Genomic DNA, 21,282 nt, shown 5'->3' with positions numbered 1-21,282 from the left:
TATGATAGCGGACTGGGCTGGGTTGGACTGTCATATTAATGATGATGGAGATGGATTAGAGTTGCGCAATACTCAGCAGCAGTGCGTTAGATTGCCCAACTCAGAAATGCTGCTGTCTCTCCAGTCAGGTCTGGTTCATTTAACGGACGGACAGGCCGACGATATTGTGAGGCTACTACAGTTTTCCATGTCTCTTTAATGACGTTCCTACTCGCACAAACGTGTTGGAACATGACATTAATGTTGGAAATGCTGCCCCTATCAAGCAACACCCATATCGTATCAACGCTTCCAAGAGGAAGATGAGGGATGAGGTGAGATATTTGTTGGAGAATGACCTGGCTACGCCAAATTCAAGCCCTTGGAGTTCTCCTTGCATTCTGGTTCCTAAATCTGATGGGTTACGTCCAGGTTATGTACGGATTATCGAAAGGTAAATTCTGTCAATGCCAGATTCGTTTCCGTTACCCAGACTGGATGACTGTATCGACACTGTCGGTGCTGCTACTTATGTAACTAAGTTGAACCTCTTTAAAAGGTTACTTGCAGGTTCCGTTAACCTCACGTGCTTCTGAGATTTCTGCCTTTGTGACCCCAGACAACTTCCTACAATACTCAGTCATGGCTTTTGGGATGCGGAATGCACCAGCCACTTTCCAACGACTGGTTAACTCCGTATTAGCTGGAGTTCCCAATTGTAGTGCATACCTTGATGATCTGGTGATTTATTCGTCTGAGTGGTCAGATCATGTTAACTCTCTAAGGGTAGTATGTGAACGTTTGGCAGCTGCGTCTCTAACCCTGAACTTGGCAAAGTGCGAGTTTGGGAAGGCTACTGTTACCTATCTCGGCAAAGCGGTCGGCCATGGACAGGTGCACCCTGTTGATGCCAAGGTCTTGGCTATAACTGCATTCCCTGCACCTACCACCAGACGAGAGCTACACTGCTTTTTAGGGATGGTTGGCTACTACCGTAGTTTCTGTAAAAAAAATATGCGGTAGTTGCTCCATTAACCAATTTGCTCAGTCCAGCTAGGGCGTTTGAGTGGTCCCATGATTCAGGTAGCTTTTGAATCTGCTAAAGCACTCTTATGTAATACCCCTGTACTTGCTGCTCCGGATTTTGAGCGACCATTTAAACTGGAGGTAGATGCTAGTGCCAGAGGTGCTGTTCTACTGCAGCAGGACAAGAGTGGAGTGGATCATCCTGTTTGTTATTTTTCTCGTAAGTTTAACCAATGTCAGGCAAACTATGCAACTATTGAACAAGAAGCTCTTGCTTTGTTGTTAGCTCTGCAACACTTTGAAGTTTATATTGGTTCCAGTGCCCTACCAGTGATGGTATATACTGACCATAACCCCCTAGTTTTTCTCCACTGTATGTACAACCAGAACCAGCGCCTTATGCGTTGGGCTCTTATTGTGCAAAATTATAATTTGGAGATCCGCCACAAAAAGGGTTCTGATAACGTAGTAGCAGATGCTTTGTCTCGTGTGTATGTTTCGTTAGGTTAACTTTGTTTGTTGGTCTTGTGGGTATTCATTGTAAATTCTTTGTTCGCAATCCCCCCTAGGGTTGCTCCTTTAAGGGTGGGAGTGTTACGGATACAGGTATCCTGTGTGTGTGTACCCTGTGTTTCTTTTCTCTCCTTCTCCCCTCACAGGTGGCAATCATCATTCCCCAATCAGTCATCAATCAGAAGACACACCTCCTGTTTCCATTATCCAATCACATCCTCTTTCCCTTGGTTTAAAAACCAAGGGAAACCAAGGGAAAACCAACCAACTCTAGTTGTTTTCACTAGAGTTCGATCTCTTTGTGTCTCAATCTCTCGCAATATCTCTCTTTGAGCTCTTGTTTGTTTTTACACCTACAGGTCACTTTGTCCCACCTGTGAGTATTGTTTTGGTTATGGTGTTTGTTTGATTGTGGGTAAAGGGGGTACCAAGACAAGTTGCCCATGGGCATACACTACCCATAGGTAAACGTTGTCTAAATACACTAGTTAGATGACTTCGGTGACTGGGACTTTGACAATTTTTTGGGGCCTTCCTCTGACAATGAGCCTGTCCTCCTATAGCTCCTCCCACCAGCCTCCTCTGATGTGCAGGTATTTGTGGAGAAGACTGAGAAGAGCAGGAACTGAGTTTGTTTGATCATAGTTAGTATTAGGGGTCTATATAATATTTGTGCGTTCTCAGTTGATTTTATTTTAACTGTACCAGTAAGTGAATGACTGATTTAAGTGTGGTGGTCATACATTGGATGATTTCTATTTTGAGTAAGCAAATGAAGACTCTTCATTCTCTGCTTCATAATTCTGATTTCTAAGAGGAGGGTCAATGGCATTTACATGGTGTTCAAAAGAGCTTGTAGGCATGATATAAACTCTAATCTAAACTGTCACTTTTCAATCTTCATTCTTTCTGTTAATAAAGATGTGTCAATGGCCATAACAACCTCAATTAATCAAGTGTCTTGGATACCTTGGCAACTAGCTACAATATATTGAGGCAATTTAAAAAAGCGCCTGAGCCCCCCTTCTTTTAGGTCCCCACTTTATTAACCTAACAATGGCCTGTTACCCAGCGACCGTTAAAGCTCCTAGAGAAAAGACAAGGAGGTCACACTGCTGTGGAAGGATTCAGCTCTCCCAAACAAATTGCCTTTGGCATGGTACTGATCAACCGAATATCAACAATTAAAAACTTTGACATGATTAGAAAAGAACGGGATACATGTTGTATAATGGATTTAAAAAAGGAGAAGTTGTCTAGTTTTTCATGCCTTCATGAAAGGTTGATGATGAAATGAATGTGTCTTTGACTGGGTTTTGAACACTCAGGATCCTATTCAATCAAACTGGTAAGCGAGTTTAGAGTATGATCATACATAATGTTATTTGTGTGCTTTGAGAAAGCTTGTGTGTTATGTAATTTGCTTTTTTTATCATCTCACACTGAAAAACATTTTTCTTGAGTGTAAATGGATTTATAAAATGTGTTTTGATTTTCCAGAAACCTAGTTAACTGTTTTGATTGAAATGGTTTCATAATCACTCATACTTTCTCTAGTAAGCAAAAATCTGTGGGCTTGTGTTTGCATTTCAAATCAAATTGTATTTGTCACATGCGCCCCAATACAACAGATGTAGTCTTTATCGTGAAATGCTTACATACGAGCCCTTTCCCAACAATTGAAAATACTTTTTTTTCTTGCTTAAGCTCTTATGCATTATGCATGACAGCAAGGCAAGCACTGGGAGGGGAGATGAACACAGTCTGAACACAGGAGAGCTGAAAGTACACGTCTTTCCCACCAAGGACCTGGTGGGAAAGGAACTTAAAGAACAGATCCTGAAAGGACTAAAGCTCAGCCTACCACATGAACACAGGTTGGTGAAACAAACATTCCCCAACATTTGGGCTGTATGGAAAGGAGGAAGGGGAAAATACAATAGTTAGTCTGCCCTTATCCGGACCAGAACTGTTCCTCCTACAGCCTTGTTAGTAGGCCTCTACTCAAAATCTGCTTCAACCCAACCATGTGTAGGCTACACTCAGATTGTATGAACAGCTTTGTTTTTACAGTTTATGAAATCCTTTAAAAAAATGGCCTGCACATGCTTTGTTTGAAGTTCAGATGTTATTAAAAACAGACGTTATGACATGTTTGTTGAATCAATGCCCAAATAGCTTTCAGAGGAGGGTTGTTGCATTTTTTAAATGCTGCCGTCATTGTACTATACCTCTTATGTTCACCACGTGTTTGCTGTCGTTGCTAAAAGACCACATGGTGGTAATCACTATTCTTATCTTAAATCATGGCTAATGTTTTGAGCTCGTTCGAAACTATCCTATCAACGGGACCTGAAGAACTGTAATATTCTGTTTCACAGAGTCGTGGCTGAACAAGGACATTGATCATATACATCTCACTGGGTTTTTCAATGTATTGTCAAGACCGGTCAGCAGCCTTGAGTAAGATGAGGGAGGGGTGTGTCTCTTTGTTAAAGCTGGTTAAGGATTAGCCCCCTTTTTAAATAAAAAAATGTATTGCCTAAAATGACACCCAACTCTAACTGCCTGTAGCAAGGATATGCATATTCTTGGTACAATTTGAAAGCAAACACTGAAGTTTATGGAAATGTGAAAGGAATGTAGTAGAATATAACACAATAGATCTGGTAAAAGATAATACAAAGAAAAAACAAACCATTCTTTTGTATTTTTTTTTGTAGTACCATCTTTGAAATGCAAGAGAAAGGCCATAATGTATTATTCCAGCCCAGGTGCAATTTAGATTTTGGCCACTAGATGGTATCAGTGTATGTGGAAAGTTTTAGACTGCTCCAATGAACCATTGTATTTATGTTCTAAATTTAGTATCAGGACTGCCCAAATGTGCCTGATTTTGTTTATTAATAACTTTTCATGTTCAAAATTGTGCACGCTCCTCAAACAATAGCATGGTATTCTTTCACTGTAATAGCTACTGTAAATTGGACAGTGCAGTTAGATTTAACAAGAATTTAAGCGTTCTGCCAATATCAGATATGTCTATGTCCTGGGAAGTTTTCTTGTTACTTACAACCTCATGCTAATCGCATTAGCCTACGTTAGATCAACCGTCCTGTGAAAGGGACACAGATCCCGAAGTTTTTTAACAACAACTGGTGCACGAGAGTTTTTGCTTTCCTGAGTTAGAATACCTCATGATAAGCTGCAGACCATACTATTTACAAAGAGTTTTCATCTATATTTTTCATAGCTGTCTATGCTGGCACTAAGACGGCACTCAATGAGCTGTATAGGGCTAGTAGCAAACAAGAAAATGCACACCCCGAGGCGGCACTTGTTGTGGCCGGTGATTTTAATGCAGGGAAACTGGAATCCATTTTACCAGCATGTCACCTGTGCAACTAAAGGGAACAACATTCTAGATCACCTTTACTCCACACACAGAAATGCATACTCCCTTGCCCTCCCTTTGGCAAATCTGATCATAACTCTATCCTCCTGATTCCTTCTTACAAGCAAAAACTCAAACAGGAAGTACCTGTGACGCACTCAATACGGAAGTGGTCTGATGAAGCGAATGCTGAACTACAGGACTGTTTCACTATCACAGACAGGAATATGTTCTGGGATTCATCAGATAACATTGAGGAGTTTACCACATCAGTCACCAACTACATTAATAAGTGCATCGGAGACATTGTCCCTACAGTGACCATGTACATATTCCAACCAGAAGCCATGGATTACAGGCAACATCCTCACTGAGCTAAAGGCTAGAGCTGCCTCTCCGTAGCTGATGTGAGTAAGACCTTTAAACAGGTTAACATGCACAAGAAAGATCCACAGCTGTTGCAACCTCTATTGCACTTCCCTTTCCCACCTGGACAAGAGGAACAGCTATGTGAGAATGCTGTTCATTGACTACAGCTCAGCGTTCAACACCATAGCGCCCTCCAAGCTCATCACTAAGCTCAGGACCCTGGCACTGAACACCTCCCTCTGCAACTGGATCCAGGACTTCCTGACGGGCTGCCCCCTGGTGATGAGGGCAGGGAACAACAAATCCTCCACGCTGACCCTTAACACGGGGGCCCCTCTGTTGTGTGCTTAGTCCCCTCCTGTACTCCCTGTTCACCCATGACTGCTTGGCCACGCATGACTTCAACACAATCATTAAGTTTGCTGACGACACAATGGTGGTAGGCCTGGTCAATGATGACGATGAGACAGCCTATAGGGAGGAGGTCAGTGACCTGGTAGTGTGGTGCCAAGACAACAATCTCTCTCTCAACGTCACCAAGACAAAGGAGCTGATCGTGAACTACAGGAAATGGAGGGCCGAGAACGCCCCCATCCACATCGATGCGGCTGTAGTGGTCGAGAGATTCAAGTTCCTCTGTGTCCATATCACTGAGGAAATAACATGGCCCAAACACACCAACACAGTCGTGAAGAAGGTACGACAATGCCTCTTCCCTCTCAGGAGGCTGACAAGATTTGGCACGGGCCCTTGGATCATCAAAAAGTCTACAGCTGCACCACTGTGAGCAGCTTGACTGGCTGCATTATCGCTTGGTATGACAACTGCTAGGCATCTGACCACAAGGCGCTACAGAGGGTAGTCCATATGGCCCAGTATATCACCGGGGCAGAGCTCCCTGCCATCCAGGACCTCTAAACAAGGCACAGAGGAAGGCTCTAAAAATTGTCAGACTCCAGCCACTCAAGTTATAGACTGTTCTCTCTGCTACCACATGCCAAGCAGTACCGATCCACCCACAGGCTGGAACCAACAGGACCCTGAACGGCGTCTACCCCCAAGCCATAAGACTGGCAATAGTTAACCAAATAGCTACCTGGGCTATTTGCATTGACCCTTTTTGCACTAACTCTTTTGACTCATCACATACGCTGTTTATTATCTATCCTGTTGCCTAGTTACTTTACCCTTACCTATACTGTATGTACAGAGCATTCGGAAAGTATTTTAAGACCCCTTGATTTTTATTTTTTTATTTTTTATATTACAGCCTTATTCTAAAATTGATGAGGAAAATGTATAATTTAATCTATCTACATACAATACCCCATAATGACAAAGCGAAAGCAGGTTTTTAGAAATTGTTGCAAAATAAAAAATTAACTAATACCTTATTTACAGAAGTATTCAGACCCTTTGCTATGAGACTCGAGGCACAGATCTGGGGAAGGGTACCAAAACATTTCTGCAGCATTGAAGGTGCCCAAGAACAGTGGCCTCCATCATTCTTAAATGGAAGAAGTTTGGAACCACCAAGACTCTTCCTAGAGCTGGCCAAACTGAGCAATCAGGGAAGAAGGGCCTTGGTCAGGGAGGTGTCCAAGAACCCAATGGTCACTCTGACAGAGTTCCTCTGTGGAGACCATCTCTGTAGCACTCCACCAATCAGGCCTTTATGGTAGAGTGGTCATACGGAAGCCACTCATCAGTAAAAGGCACATGACAGTCCACTTGGCGTTTGCCAAAAGGCACCAAAAGACTCTGACCATGAATAACAAGATTCTCTGGTCTGATGAAACCAAGATCGAACTCTTTGGCCTGAATGCCAAGCGTCACGTCTGGAGGAAACCTGGCACCATCCCTACGGTGAAGCATGGTGGTGGCAGCATCATGCTGTGGGGATGTTTTTCAGCGGCAGGGATTTGGAGACTAGTCAGGATTGAGGGAAAGATGAACGGAGCAAAGTACACAGAGATCCTTGATGAAAACCTGCTCTAGAGCGTTCAGAACCTCCGACTGGGGGTGAAGGTTCTTCCAACAGGACAACGACCCTAAGCACACAGCCAAGACATAGGCTGAGTGGCTTTGGGACAAGTCTTTCAATGTCCTTGAGTGGCCCAGCCAGAGCCCGATCGAACATTGAACCCGATCGAACATCTCTGGAGAGATCTGAAAATAGCTGTGCAGCGACGCTCTCCATCCAACCTGACAGAGCTTGAGAGGATCTGCAGAGAAGAGTGGATAAATTCCTCAAATACAGGGGTGCCAAGCATGTGTCATAACCAAGAAGACTTGAGGCTGTAATCACTGCCAAAGGTGCTTCAACAAATTACTGAGTGAAGGGTCTGAATACTTATGTAAATGTGATGTTTCAGTTTTTTTATTTATTATTTTTAAAAACCTGTTCTTGCTTTGTAGTTATGGGGTATTTTGTATAGATTGATTAAGGGAAAAAAATAAAAAATCCATGTTGGAATACGGCTGTAACTTCACAAAATGTGAAAAAAAGTCAGTGTCTGAATAGTTTCCGAATGCACTGTATATTTCTACCTCAATTACCTCGTACCCCGCACATCCACCCGGTACTGCCGTGGGGAAATGGCAACTGACCACAGAATATTTCAAAATGACACAGCATAGACTGATGCCCGTTGTAGTCTTTCGTTGGTATCAGAATGGAACAGCTATAACGGTTTCCTTCCCGCCAAATGTGTCATGCACGTTTGGCACAGATTTGGGCACCAGGCACACAGTACCATTAGTTAGCCCTTTTTGCTCTCCTTCCTTACAGGTCTATTCGTATGGTTTGACTCACTCCTCTCGATCTTATCTTCTATAATAGGCACATTATTTTTTAACTTTTTAATGTGAGATTATGATTGCACTATTTCAATTGTTCCAAATGATTGATTGGGGATTCCAAATAAACAAATATGTGTTAATGAATAGCTCTCCAAAGCCAACTCCCCTGTGTCAAAAATAGTTGTGTGATTCCACTGACAAACACCGGGTGTAACTGTGAGTCAGTGTGCGCGCACATCTGAACAGCGACGGAAGCGCACGATGTGTCGGAATTTGTAGGAACGAGGAAGACATATAGTCCACCCGAGAAGGAGAAGCCCGCCCTGGATTACAGCTCTTTCATGGAATGTTCACTGAGGAGAACTGTCGTTTTATTTATTGTTTACCATCGGGAGTTTGTTAAGGTGATATGCGCACTGTGGGACCCTGAGGAATAGGCCATCAGTGTTCTGCGCGAAATCCAGTGACAGAGTTTCCAGCTATTCACCATTATTTAAGCGCGCGCTCTAAGCAAAGTGAGAAAGCGATAAGAGGTATAGCGCATCTCTGATTCTACGATATCAGCACATCGTCGCTTTAGCAGCCTATGGACCATGGTATCAAATGAAGAAGCGGTGCAGGCACCGACGCTCGCCAAGCACAGGGACTTATGACATTATTTACGCACACTCAAATATCCGACCCCTGCTCTATGTCATATCTGGCATCGGTGAGGTAAGCAGATCTAATCTATTCTACCTCCTTGAATGCTGCGTATAGCAACTAAGATGCGTGTAACGAACGAGTAGACATGATATAAAATCTAACCTAGGTATCCTAGAAATAGGAGAGGTACTGCGGAAAACCGTCCTTATTTTGAGGATTCTATATTTCTGTTAGCCCATTAGTCAACCCTTTATGGAGTGTGTGCGTGTTGTGTTATACTGCAGCACACCTCTATTAAATGATAGTCTAGATACTAGGGAACATTTCTAACAATATATAAAATCATTCATCATCATTGAGAATGACCTGTTCCCTTCTGCTCATCTGAATTTACTCTTCATTTGTCCTGTATTTGTTGACGAAGTATGTGTTGATAGAAACTTGTCCTCTTCTTGGGACAGAGGTGGATTTGGGGTAGTGTGTTTATGCAAATTATACTGTTCTATTATTGTTGACCAAACATCACACAACCCTTTCCTACCCTAGTTGAGCATTCCCAAATGATCCTTAATAGGTAAGGATTTTTGAAAGAATTGTCTGTCTGGTTCTGTTTGTATCATGAGAAAGGAATCTAAAATACCATCCAAAAGACATTCAGCTCAAGATCTACTAATCACTTTCAGGATTGGCTTGTGAGATGTTTTTTTTCTACCACCTGACTTCTTTCAAGCAGACCATAATTCTCCAGCCCTGTAGCAGTTAAACTCTTTCAAACTCTGAATGACATGATCATCCCTTCAGTCGTTGAGGCATGTTGTCTCTCACTGGCCTCCTGTGACACAGTCATTTGAATGGTGACACTGCGAGCATTGTTCAAAAAAGCACTCGGTTGCAGTCAACAGTATGTTCTGGGTGAACAATGTCCTCCTTAGACCTCTGAGTTCTCTTTGTTAGTTCTGTCAATGGCAGCCTGGGACAAACATGTTGTGACAGTATGTCCCATACAATATCTAACAAATGAACAAGCTTTTCAAGGGCTTCACCAAGCATTGTTCTATCTCAGCTGTGGCAGTTAAGAACTGGCTTACAAAGCCTGGTAATTTCATGGATTCAGCTCTCGTCTTGCTTGTTGGAAACGTTGACACACAAGAAGCTGTACATTTTTGGAAAATATAGAAAGGGCATGTCAAAACAGACCCTTCAGAATCCTATGTTTATTTTTCCAGGATATTTTTTTTACCTCCTTGAAATTGCGTTGAAAGTGCTTCAGTGAGGTTCTCAGTTCAATCTTATTCTGCCTGTGTTTTCCCCACTTTTTGTGAAAACTGGAACTGAATTACGAAAAATAGGAAAATACCATGCATGATAAAATGTCTGGAAACAAAGAGCTATGTGGCGGCTGGTGCGGAGGAGTTATAGGAGGACGCACTCATTGTAATGTCTGGAATGGAAACCACGTGTTTGTCTGCATTATATTTATTCCACTGTGGCTGTGGATCTTTGCTGTGGCTCCTCTATGGTCAAGCTCTGGTTGCTTTTTGGAGAAAGACTGTCTCCACAACATTGACTCCTTCATCACCTTGGATAATGGGAGCAGTGATGTCACACACAACTCACATGGCCAATGTGTCTGAAGTAATAGCTCAGGTAAGATGTCCCTCAGCTTTGGCTCTTGGCTGGGCTGTGCCAGTGGCTGTATCTGCGGTTGGGGTTTATGTCAACCCTGGTGGTCACCCTGGCCTCCGAGACGGTTGCACTTGAGTAGTCGTCTGTCTTTGTTTCTGAACCGGTGCAAAAAAAAAGCCTATCATGAGACCACGACCAGTCTTTAATCCCACTGGTCTGCCAAGATCTTAGCTGCTTTTTGTTGACAAAGCACTGAAGCACTCTTTCAAATGTGCCTGACAGGCCTTGGAAACTGCTTACTACAGTATGTGCAAGAGAAGCGCTCACTCGGTGAGTGTGCGTGCATACTATGTTTGAGTGAGTAGGCGAAAAATAGTTTTGTGTTAAACATACATGATATTTAAACACAGTATGTGTATAAGTCTATTCGAACCCATTGTTACCAGCATTGAATACTATTGACCTTTGATTAGAGTGATTAACTCTGACAAATAAATTTTATGGAGGCAAAGGAATTTCGTTAGTCTGGTCAGCAGATGTATAGCTTTTCCATACGAACAAGACAAGGGATCTGCGACAAGGCTAGAATCTCATTACAATGTTGTTTTTTCCAAACCTTTTCAGTGAATTATCCTACTGCATTATTCAATTCTAATCATCCTGATGCGTCTTCTACCCTGCTCGTGTAACAGTATAACTTTACTCCGTCCCCTCGCCCCGACCCGGGCATGAACCAGGGACCCTCTGCACACAACAACAGTCATCGTTACCCATCGCTCCACAAAAGCCGCGGCTCTTGCAGAGCAAGAGGAACCACTACTTCAAGGTCTCAGAGCAAGTGACGTCACCGATTTAAAGGCTATTAGCGCGCACCACCGCTAACTAGATAGCCATTTCACATCGGTTACACTCGTTTGAATGAAACAGATTGATTGTGTGCTTTAGACAATTGCAAAGTATTCACGTACACAGTCTGGGTCCACAATGGCATGTCTGAGAGAGACTTCTTCACTGTGGCCAAACAGAATGCAGCTAGAGATGAGGCACGTCTCTCTCTCTGTCATTATTTCCACAGACCAGTGATTCAGTTGGCACTGCTACCCTCTGTCTATCGCAAAGTAATAAAGGCATTTTTAAATGTTATTTTATTAGCTACAGTTGAAGTCGGAAGTTTACATACACCTTAGCCAAATACATTTAAACTCAGTTTTTCACAATTCCTGACATTTAATCTTAATAAAAATTCCCTGTCTTAGGTCAGTTAGGATCACTACTTTATTTTAAGAATGTGAAATGTCAGACTAATAGTGGAGAGTGATTTATTTCAGCTTTCATTTATTTCATCACATTCCCAGTGGGTCAGAAGTTTACATACACTCAATTAGTATTTGGTAGCATTGCCTTTAAATTCTTTAACTTGGGTCAAACATTTCAGGTAGCCTTCCACAAGCTTCCCACAATAAGTTGGGTCAATTTTGGCCCATTCTTCCTGGTGTAACTGAGTCAGGTTTGTAGGCCTCCTTGCTCGCACACGCTTTTTCAGTTCTGCCCACATATTTTCTATAGAATTGAGGTCAGGGCTTTGTGATGGCCACTCCAATACCTTGACTTTGTTGTCCTTAAGCCATTTTGCCACAACTTTGGAAGTATGCTTGGGGTCATTGTCCATTTGGAAGACCCATTTGTGACCAAGCTTTAACTTCCTGACTGATGTCTTGAGATGTTGCTTCAATATATCCACATAATTGTCCTTCCTCATGATGCCATCTATTTTGTGAAGTACACCAGTCCCTTCTGCAGATAAGCACCCCCACAACATGATGCTGCCACCCCCCTGCTTCACAGTTGGGATGGTGTTCTTCAGCTTGCAAGCCTCCCCTGTTTTCCTCCAAACATAACAATGGTCATTATGGCCAAACAGTTCTATTTTTGTTTCATCAGATCAGAGGACATTTCTCCAAAAGGTACAATCTTTGACCCCATGTGCAGTTACAAACCGTAGTCTGGCAGTTTTGGAGCAGTGGCTTCTTCCTTGCTGAGCTGCCTTTCAGATTATGTCGATATAGGACTCGTTTTACTGTGGATATAGATACTTTTGTACCTGTTTCCTCCAGCATCTTCACAAGGTCCTTTGCTGTTGTTCTGGGATTGATTTGCACTTTTTGCACCAAAGTACGTTCATATCTCCTTCCTGAGCGGTATGACGGCTGCGTGGTCCCATGGTGTTTATACTTGCGTACTATTGTTTGTACAGATGAACGTGGTACCTTCAGGCATTTGGAAATTGCTCCAAAGGATGAACCAGACTTGTGGAGGTCTATAAAAAAAAAAATCTGAGGTCTTGGCTGATTTCTTTAGATTGTCCCATGATGTCATGCAAAGAGGCACTGAGTTTGAAGGTAGGCCTTGAAATACATCCACAGGTACACCTCCAATTGACTCAAATGATGTCAATTACCCTATCAGAAGCTTCTAAAGCCATGACATAATTTTCTGGAATTTTCCAAGCTGTTTAAAGGCACAGTCAACTTAGTGTATGTAAACTTCTGAACCACTGGAATTGTGATACAGTGAAATAATCTGTCTGTAAACAATTGTTGGACAAATTACTTGTCATGCACAAAGTAGATGTCCTAACCGACTTGCCAAAACTATAGTTTGTTAACAAGGAATTTGTGGAGTGGTTGAAAAACGAGTTTTAATGACTCCAACATAAGTGTATGTAAACTTCCAACTTCAACTGTATGTACTGTGTTTTAACAATGTGAAAATAGTTGAAGTACAAAGGGAAAATTAACTCACTCTCTTTCTCTCTGTTAGTTAACAATGTATTTCTGTGCTATCTGTCACCAACCAGAATGCACTCTGTTCTGGTTCAGCAGAGCTTCGATCAAGTTGGTTCGACCAGTTCCTCTCGCTCTACAGCCCTGACATCATGTGACATATTGTCTCTTCTGGTACCTTTTTGGGGCTTTTATTCAGTAGTACCATTGTTTACTTGACATACACTTTGAGGTCAGGTATTGTGTTTCGTATGCTGGTAGAGGGGAGACGTTGTTTTGTTTTTGTTGCAGAGTGATCTATGTGCACAGTAGCTGACAGCGAACATTAAAGTAAATATTCTGTGAGTGCCTGAGGCTCAAGCTCCTCCTGTGCACTCAGTGGTGCTACTGTAAAGCTGTCCCTATCTCATAGCTGTAACCTAAGAAGCAATAGTTAATGTCAAGTCATGCCCTCTCTCTCATACCCAGGTTTTCCTGCTCTGCTTGACCAAGGCCCTCACTGAGCAGCAGCAGCACTTTAATCTGCCTCCTTCAGAACTACTGTCTGCCAGCCTGACACACACCTGCCTCACTAAAGCTCCCTAAATAGGTTTAAACCAGGCTAACTCTCTCTCGTCCACAAGGCATGCTACTGAAAGTGTCCTCTCTTATTCACACTCACATATCGCCCTATCACTCCTCAGCAGTGCATCCTGATTCATTAATTCTGGCATTCACCATATAAGAAACTTTTCCCATGCTGCATTGCCAACAACAATAGACTGAGTGATTATTTTATGTCCTGTTGATATGATACGATGGAAATATTTATTGAATTACTTTCTTTCAGCTCAACTCTATCAAACTAGACCTAAGGGGTCTCTGTTATGTGTCACGGTTGTTTTTTTTACACTTGAGTGTTTATTTTCCTTACATATTAAGTTTCTGAACATCAGACGTCATGTAATATTGTGAGAGTATTGTTCCTCCATGTTTATATAGCATGCATTTTAGAGCAACGTTTCTATGATAGTTTTATATTCTAATGGCTTTCTTCTGCTTGTTTCCGCAGTGGGAGGTGATTGACACAGTGCGCGGACCTCACTAAAAAACCTCTCCAACAGTCGTCGTGCCTTCCTCACTTCTTACTCACTGTGAAGCGCTGTTACAAGAGAGTGATGTGGACTTTATTTGGGACTATTCATCAGTAAAGCTGGCTGCAGAAGTAGCAGTCCTCCCTGAGCACCAGGCCTGACTGTTAATAGCTCAGCCAGCCAGCCTGGTTCCCTCTCCTCCTTCCTGTGTCTGATTCAGAGAGAAGCTCTGCCCAGCCTCCTCTCCCCCCCCACCACCCCTCACGTTGTTGCAGGAGTTGAGTCTCTGCTGCCCAGGGAGGGCTCCAGACATGTCCACCAAGGCGCCCATATACCTGAAGCGGCGGAGCAGGAAGGGTAAGAAAGAAAAGCTGCGGGACATCCTCTCCTCGGACATGATCAGTCCTCCGCTTGGGGACTTCCGCCACACCATCCACATTGGCAGCGGCGGGGGGGAGGACGACCTATTTGGGGACCTGTCCTTCCTGGAGGGGAAATTCCACCTGCTCCCTGGGCAGCAGGGCGACAGCATATCCCAGCGCTCTTCCATGTACGCAGAGCCCTTCCAGTTCAGCCGTACTGCCAGCATCAGTGGACACACAGCCTCCTCAGAGAGCTCCCCCCTTCTGAAGAACGCCCTCTCTTTGCCCATCATTGGAGGGTTGCAGGCCATCACCCTGCCCGTCACCTCTGCACCCCCCACTGTCCCCCACCCGCCTCAGAACGCAGCCCCCCCACCCAAACCTCCTCGACTGCACCTGGATGACAAGATCCTGATGTCCCATCACCCAGGCCTGGACTCCCCCTTGGCCCAGACTCCCAGCAGGACTTCCCAGTTCTGCCCACCCTCTCCCAGATTTCCATCAGACGACGATGTGTGTATCCAGGACCCCTATCTGGATGACCGGGTTCAGGAGCGTCCCTACTTGTCCAACGCAGGCTCCCTGCTCTCCCTGCACCTGGACCTGGGCCCCTCCATCCTGGATGACGTGCTGCAGATCATGGACCGCCAGCGCCTCAACGGCCTCAACGGAACCTGTCTGCAGGGAGGACGGCAAGAGCTCTACACCTGACCATGAGAAGTCCTCCCTCGGTCCTCTGTCCATTTACTGTCTTTCGTAGTGTAACACAGGAGGTTCTGACCTCAACCAGGCCTTGCTTGATCACAAGGCTGGGTTTGTACAGTAGTTTGCTCATATTAAGTGCTTTTTTTTCTGGAACTTAACATCAGTTTCTGTTAGTGTTTTAATTGATATTGAATATCTTTCTACACTTTTCCATATTTGAATTACTTAATGTAGGAAGTGTTGTCTAATGAGGTGACATGAGCCAAAAGCTGACTGTTAAATCTCCTCTGCCCTTCCTCCAAAGAGTGCATGAAGAGACTGGGGAAAGAATACACTGCTGGTCAGGAACTGAGGTCAGCATATATATATATATATATATATATGTTTGGGCTAATATGTCAGTGGGAAGGATATGGTAAAACCTGAATGTCGGTGTTAGATCTTTTATTTTTACTGCACCTGAGCTGTAGACTACTGTACGTACTCCGAAGATCACAGTTTGCTGCGCGTGTCATACAGATTTATCCAGCTTATGAAGCTATTCTATTCAGACTCTACTTGGTTGGGGTTATTGTTCTCAAAGACACACACTTATGGAAAGATGAACTGTACGACAGGGATGATGTCATCTCTGCAAGGACAGAGAGCCAGAGTGGGAGAGGAGGTCACCTCCCTGAGTCTGTCTCAGTTTTCAGCTTTTGTTCATTTTTACTGCAAGATTGTGAAAGTTGTAACTTTGTATCAGGAGAGACACTGAGTGTTGGAGAGTGCAGTTCCATATCTGTCGTCCTTTCAGCAGATCTACAGAGCAAAGCTCTCTGTTTTTACTGGCTCTCAGGCTCTGGTCATTGAGATGTTGGACACGCTTGGAGTACTGTTACGTTTTGATTCACAACCTGAGACTGCTCATAAAGAGATTATCTCACCGCTGTAGCCATCCAAGTCCTTGTGTTGCTCCAACTTTCTCTGTACCAACACAGAAAAGTTCACAATCAGACTATTACCAATGTTATTTGGAATTCTAGTTTCAAGATACTTCAGTGTTTGCAGTACAATACAGCGTAGAGTTGCTGGAACACCAATTGCTGCATGGGGTATATATTTTTCTATTTCAGTATTACATCAATAACAATGTAGCAATCAACTGGATAATGATAACAGGTTAATGATTCTTCACAAACCCAATAAGAAATGCTTTATTATTTGCACCCAGAGGTGCACTGATTCACTTCAACATTGTACAAATTATTTCAAAAGTGAAATGATAATATAATTTAGAACATACGTTGGTTCTTTGATAACGGTGGACAAATGATGTGCAGGTCTACCTTAAGAATGGCAGAAAACGCTGGATACCGTTATAATGTACCCAACAGGGGTTCTATACATTACATGTCCTACTGTAGGCTAACATACACTACATTTATGCATAACGCTAAACAATATCATTATAGTATTATATTTGATTAATCTCATATTAGATCAAATGTTTTGTTACTTTTACACACTTACTAAAGCACTATAAACCTATTGGCATTGTAACTGCATATAACTACATTAATTACAGCTTTTAAACTGCTCTATAATTTCTGTTTACTTTTGGATATCAACTCATCAGATCAAATCTATCAAAATCTAATGTTCTCACTCCATACATATCCACCCTGTCACAGGCAGCCAGTGGCACCTTAATTGAGGAGGATGGGCTCATTAAAAAAATAAAAAAAAATAAAAGTGATTTAACTAGGCAAGTCAGTTAGGCAAAAATTCTTATTTTACAATGACTGCCTACCCCGGCCAAACCCTCCCCTAACCCGGACGACGCTGGGCTAATTGTGCGCTGTCCTATGGGACTCCCGATCACGGCCTGTTGTGATACAGCCCGGGATCAAACCAGGGTCTGTAGTGACGCCTCTAACACTGAGATGCAGTGCCTTAGACTGCTGCGCCACTCAGGAGTAAATCATAGTAATGGCTGGAACGGAATAAATGGAATGATGTCGAACGCATCAAATAAATGGTTTTCACGTGTTTGATACAATTCTATTCACTCCGTTCCAGCCATTATTATGAGCCATCCTCCCCTCAGCAGCCTCCTGTGCACCCTGTGCATGCTCAAGTGATTACTAAATTAGATGGAAAATAACTTGGGCTCCATAGCTGACATGTTGAGAAGAGGACTGTATTAATAGACATATGTTGCAGAGAGAGAGAGGATGTGATTAGATGTGCTGCTGTGCAGTGTTTGGACTCTGAGAGAGAGAGAGAGAGAGAGAGAAAGGTTATGGTAAGATGTGCTGCAGTGCAGTCTGTCCGGACTCAGAGAGAGAGAGGATGTGCTGCAGTGCAGTCTGTCTGGAGCCAGAGAGAGAGAGAGGATGTGCTGCAGTGCAGTCTGTCTGGAGCCAGAGCCTGCAGTGCAGTCTGTCCTGCTGACCGTGGCCAGGCCAGAATGGCGTTACGTAAGCCTGTGTCTGTTTACTCTGGAGCTCTGCTGACAGTCAGATCTGCAGCCAGCCACTCCGTGACAGGGGAGCTGTACGGTGCAGTACAGTACGTCAGGCTCTCCTGCAGAGTTTGGGACAGCACCTGTTGACAGACTGACATCAACACTACTAACCTTCACTGGCTCCTCCAACTGCTATAAATCCCGATTTTTACAATCTAGTCAGTCGTATGCTGCACCTAATGACTATGGTAACATACTTTGGTGTTACTTTTTAAGTTGTGATATGCATGGTATGCCTCCCACAACAACTGAACTCAAGTTATTTTGGCATGTTTCCTATTGTATCTAGCTACTAGTCTAGACCTCCAAGTAAGTGTTGGTTGTTTTAGAAAGTGATTGCAGCATACGGAGCCAAAACCCTTCATCACTCCGTTTATCATAGTTGCTATGGCACTGGCTTCTGCTAATACCTGAATCACCAGATATGAGGCTCCACTTCCCTACATATTTATTTGGACAGTGAAGCTAAAATTTTTAATTTGGTTCTATACTCCACCATTTTGGATTTGAGATCAAATGTTTTATGAGGCGATGGAACAAAATGTCACCTTTTTTATTTTAGGGTATTTTTCATATACATACTGTTTGTTTTACCATTTAGAAATGAAATAACTTTATGTATGTAGTCCCCCCCATTTTGAAGGTATAAGTATTTGGACAAATTCACTTAGTGTATTAAAGTAGTCAAAAGTACAACTCTACTCTAACTTTCTCACTCATTATTCACGGTTCATTCATGATTTTCCGTAATCATGGTAGCTTCCAAATGAATGTACAAGTGCTCAAACATTCTATATTATTTACAATAAAAGTGACTCCAAAAATACATTTACAATTCATTTCTACACAGCTGTCCGGAACACCTGGTGCTCTCATGCATGATTCAGTGTTGCTTGCCTCAAAGCGCACATAGAAGTAATTTAGCTCGTCTTGTAGGCTCGTGTCACTGGGCAACTAACGGCTGTGCTTCCCTTTGTAGTCCGTAATAGATTGGAACCCCTGCCAAATCCGACGAGCGTCGGAGAAGGTGTAGTGTTTGTATTTATTATGGATCCCCATTAGCTGCTGTCAAAGCAGCAGCTACTCTTCCTGGGGTCCAGCAAAATTAAGGCGGTTTATACAATTTTAAAACATTACAATACATTCACAGATTTCACAACACACTGTGTGCCCTCAGGCCCCTACTCCACCACTACCACATATCTACAGTACTAAATCCATGTGTATGTATAGTGCATATGTTATCTTGTGTGTGTCTGTGCCAATGTTTGTGTTGCTTCACAGTCCCCGCTGTTCCATAAGGCGTTTTTTAATTTACTGCTTGTCAGTTACTTGATGTGGAATAGAGTTCCATGTAGTCATGCCTCTATGTAGTACTGTGTGCCTCCCATAGTCTGTTCTGGACTTGGGGACTGTGAAGAGACCTCTTGTGGCATGTCTTGTGGGGTATGCATGGGTGTCTGAGCTGTGTGCCAGTAGTTTAGACAGCTCGGTGCATTCAACATGCCAATCCCTCTCATAAATAAAGTAGTGAAGAAGTCAATCGCTCTTCCACTTTCAGCCAGGAGAGATTGACATGCATATTACTAATATTAGCTCTCTGTGTACCGTATTTTTTTTGTGGCACCTGCCCACACGACTGAACAGTAGTCAAGGTGTGACAACTAGGGCCTGTAGGACCTGCTTTGTTGATAGTGTTGTTAAGAAGGCAGAGCATTGCTTTATTATAGACAGACTTCTCCACATCTTATCTACTACTGCATCAATATGTTTTGACCATGACAGTTTACAATCTCATGTTACTACAAGCAATTTAGTCATCTCAACTTGCTCAATTTCCACATTATTTATTACAAGATTTAGTTGAGGTTTAGAGTTTAGTGAGTGTTTTGTTCCAAAAACAATGCTTTAAGTTTTAAGAAATATTTAGGGCTAACTTATTCCTTGCCACCCACTCAAACTAACTGCAGCTCTTTGTTGAGTGTTGCAGTCATTTCAGTCGTTGTAGTAGCTGACGTGTATAGTGTTGAGTCATCCGCATACATAGAAACGCTTTACTCGAAGTCAGTGGCATGTCGTTAGTAAAAATTGAACAAAGCAAGGGGCCTAAACAGCTACCCTGCGGAATTTCTGATTCTAACTGGATTATATTTGATAGGCTTCCATTAAAGAACACCCTCTGTGTTCTGTTAGACAAGTAACTCTTTATCCACAATATAGCAGGGGGTGTAAAGCCATAACACATATGTTTTTCCAGCAGCATACTATGCTCAATAATGTCAAAAGCTGCACTGAAGTCTAACAAAACAGCCCCCACAATCATTTTATCATCAATTTCTCTCTGCCAATCATCAGTCATTTGTTGTCAGTGCTGTGCTTGTTGAGTGTCCTTCCTTGTCAATTTGTTTACTGTAAAATAGCATTGTATCTGGTCAATCACAATTTTTTCCAGAAGTTTACTAAGGGTTGGTAACTGGCTGATTGGTTTGCTATTTGAACCAGTAAAGGGGGCTTTACTATTCTTGGGTAGCGGAATGACTTTAGCTTCCCTCCAAGCCTGAGGGCACACTCTAGTTGGCTTAAATTAAAGACGTGGCAAATAGGAGTGGCAATATCGTCTGCTATTATCCCACAGTAATTTTCCATCTAGATTGTTAGATCCTAGTGGCTTGTCATTGTTGATAGACAACAATAATTTTTTCACCTCTTCCACACTGACTTTACGGAATTCAAAAGTAAAATTCTTGTCTATCATAATTTGGTCCGATATACTTGGATGTGTAGTGTCAGCGTTTGTTGCTGGAATGTCATCCCTAAATTTGCATATCTTGCCAGTAGGATTCAATCTGTCCTGTATTTACACTTTGCCTGTTTGATGGTTCTTCGGATGGCATAGCGGGATTTCTTATAAGGGTTAGAGTCCCGCTCCTTGAAAGTGGCAGCTCTACCCTTTAGCTTAGTCCAAATGTTACCTGTAATCCATGGCTTCTGGTTGGGGTATGTATGTACGGTCACTGTGGGGACGACGTCATCAATGTACTTATTGATGAAGCCAGTGACTGATGTACTCCTCAATGCCATCGGAAGAATCCCGGAACATATTTCAGTCTGTGATACAGTAGCAAAACAGTCCTGTAGCTTAGCATCTGCATCATCTGACCACTTCTGTATTGAGCAAGTCATTGGTACTTCCTGCTTTAGTTTTTACTTGTAATTAGGAATCAGGAGGATAGCGTTATGGTCAGATTTGCCAAATGGAGGGCGAGGGAGAGCTTTGTATGTGTCGCTATGTGTGAATTAAAGGTGGTCTAGAGTTTTTTTGTTTTTTTCCTCCCTCTGGTTGCACATGTAACATGCTGGTAGAAATTAGGTAAAACAGATTTAAGTTTCCCTGCATTAAAGTCCCCGGCCAAAAGGAGCGCCGCCTCTGGATGAGCATTTTCTTGTTTGCTTAATGCCTTATACAGCTCGTTGAGTGCGGTCTTAGTGCCAGCAT

General features: G+C 42.9%; 1 protein-coding gene across 2 annotated transcripts; it reads left to right on the top strand.

Annotated features, from left to right (window-relative positions):
• Positions 1-1,386: 1,386 nt before the first annotated feature.
• LOC139552531 (cdc42 effector protein 2-like) lies at positions 1,387-21,216 on the top strand. Of its 2 annotated transcripts, XM_071364349.1 has the most exons (3): positions 1,387-2,866; positions 3,226-3,395; positions 14,189-21,216. In XM_071364349.1, exon 3 carries the CDS (start codon positions 14,522-14,524, stop codon positions 15,281-15,283), a length of 762 nt encoding a protein of 253 aa, XP_071220450.1. In that variant the 5' UTR covers positions 1,387-2,866; positions 3,226-3,395; positions 14,189-14,521; the 3' UTR covers positions 15,284-21,216. The 2 variants fall into 2 exon arrangements, with proteins under 2 accessions (XP_071220450.1, XP_071220449.1); XM_071364348.1 differs by lacking the exons at positions 1,387-2,866; positions 3,226-3,395 and adding an exon at positions 8,324-8,797.
• The last annotated feature ends 66 nt before the right edge of the window (positions 21,217-21,282 follow it).

The sequence above is a fragment of the Salvelinus alpinus genome, chromosome 24, assembly GCF_045679555.1.
Source record: "Salvelinus alpinus chromosome 24, SLU_Salpinus.1, whole genome shotgun sequence".
Taxonomy (NCBI): Eukaryota; Metazoa; Chordata; class Actinopteri; order Salmoniformes; family Salmonidae; genus Salvelinus; species Salvelinus alpinus.
The sequence above is the reverse complement of the archived record's forward strand: the minus strand, read 5'-3'. Positions and strand labels throughout refer to the sequence as shown.

Coding starts and splice junctions, on each gene's coding strand:
- LOC139552531 (XM_071364349.1), top strand. CDS start 14,522: ATGTCCACCAAGGCGCCCATATACCTGAAGCGGCGGAGCAGGAAGGGT.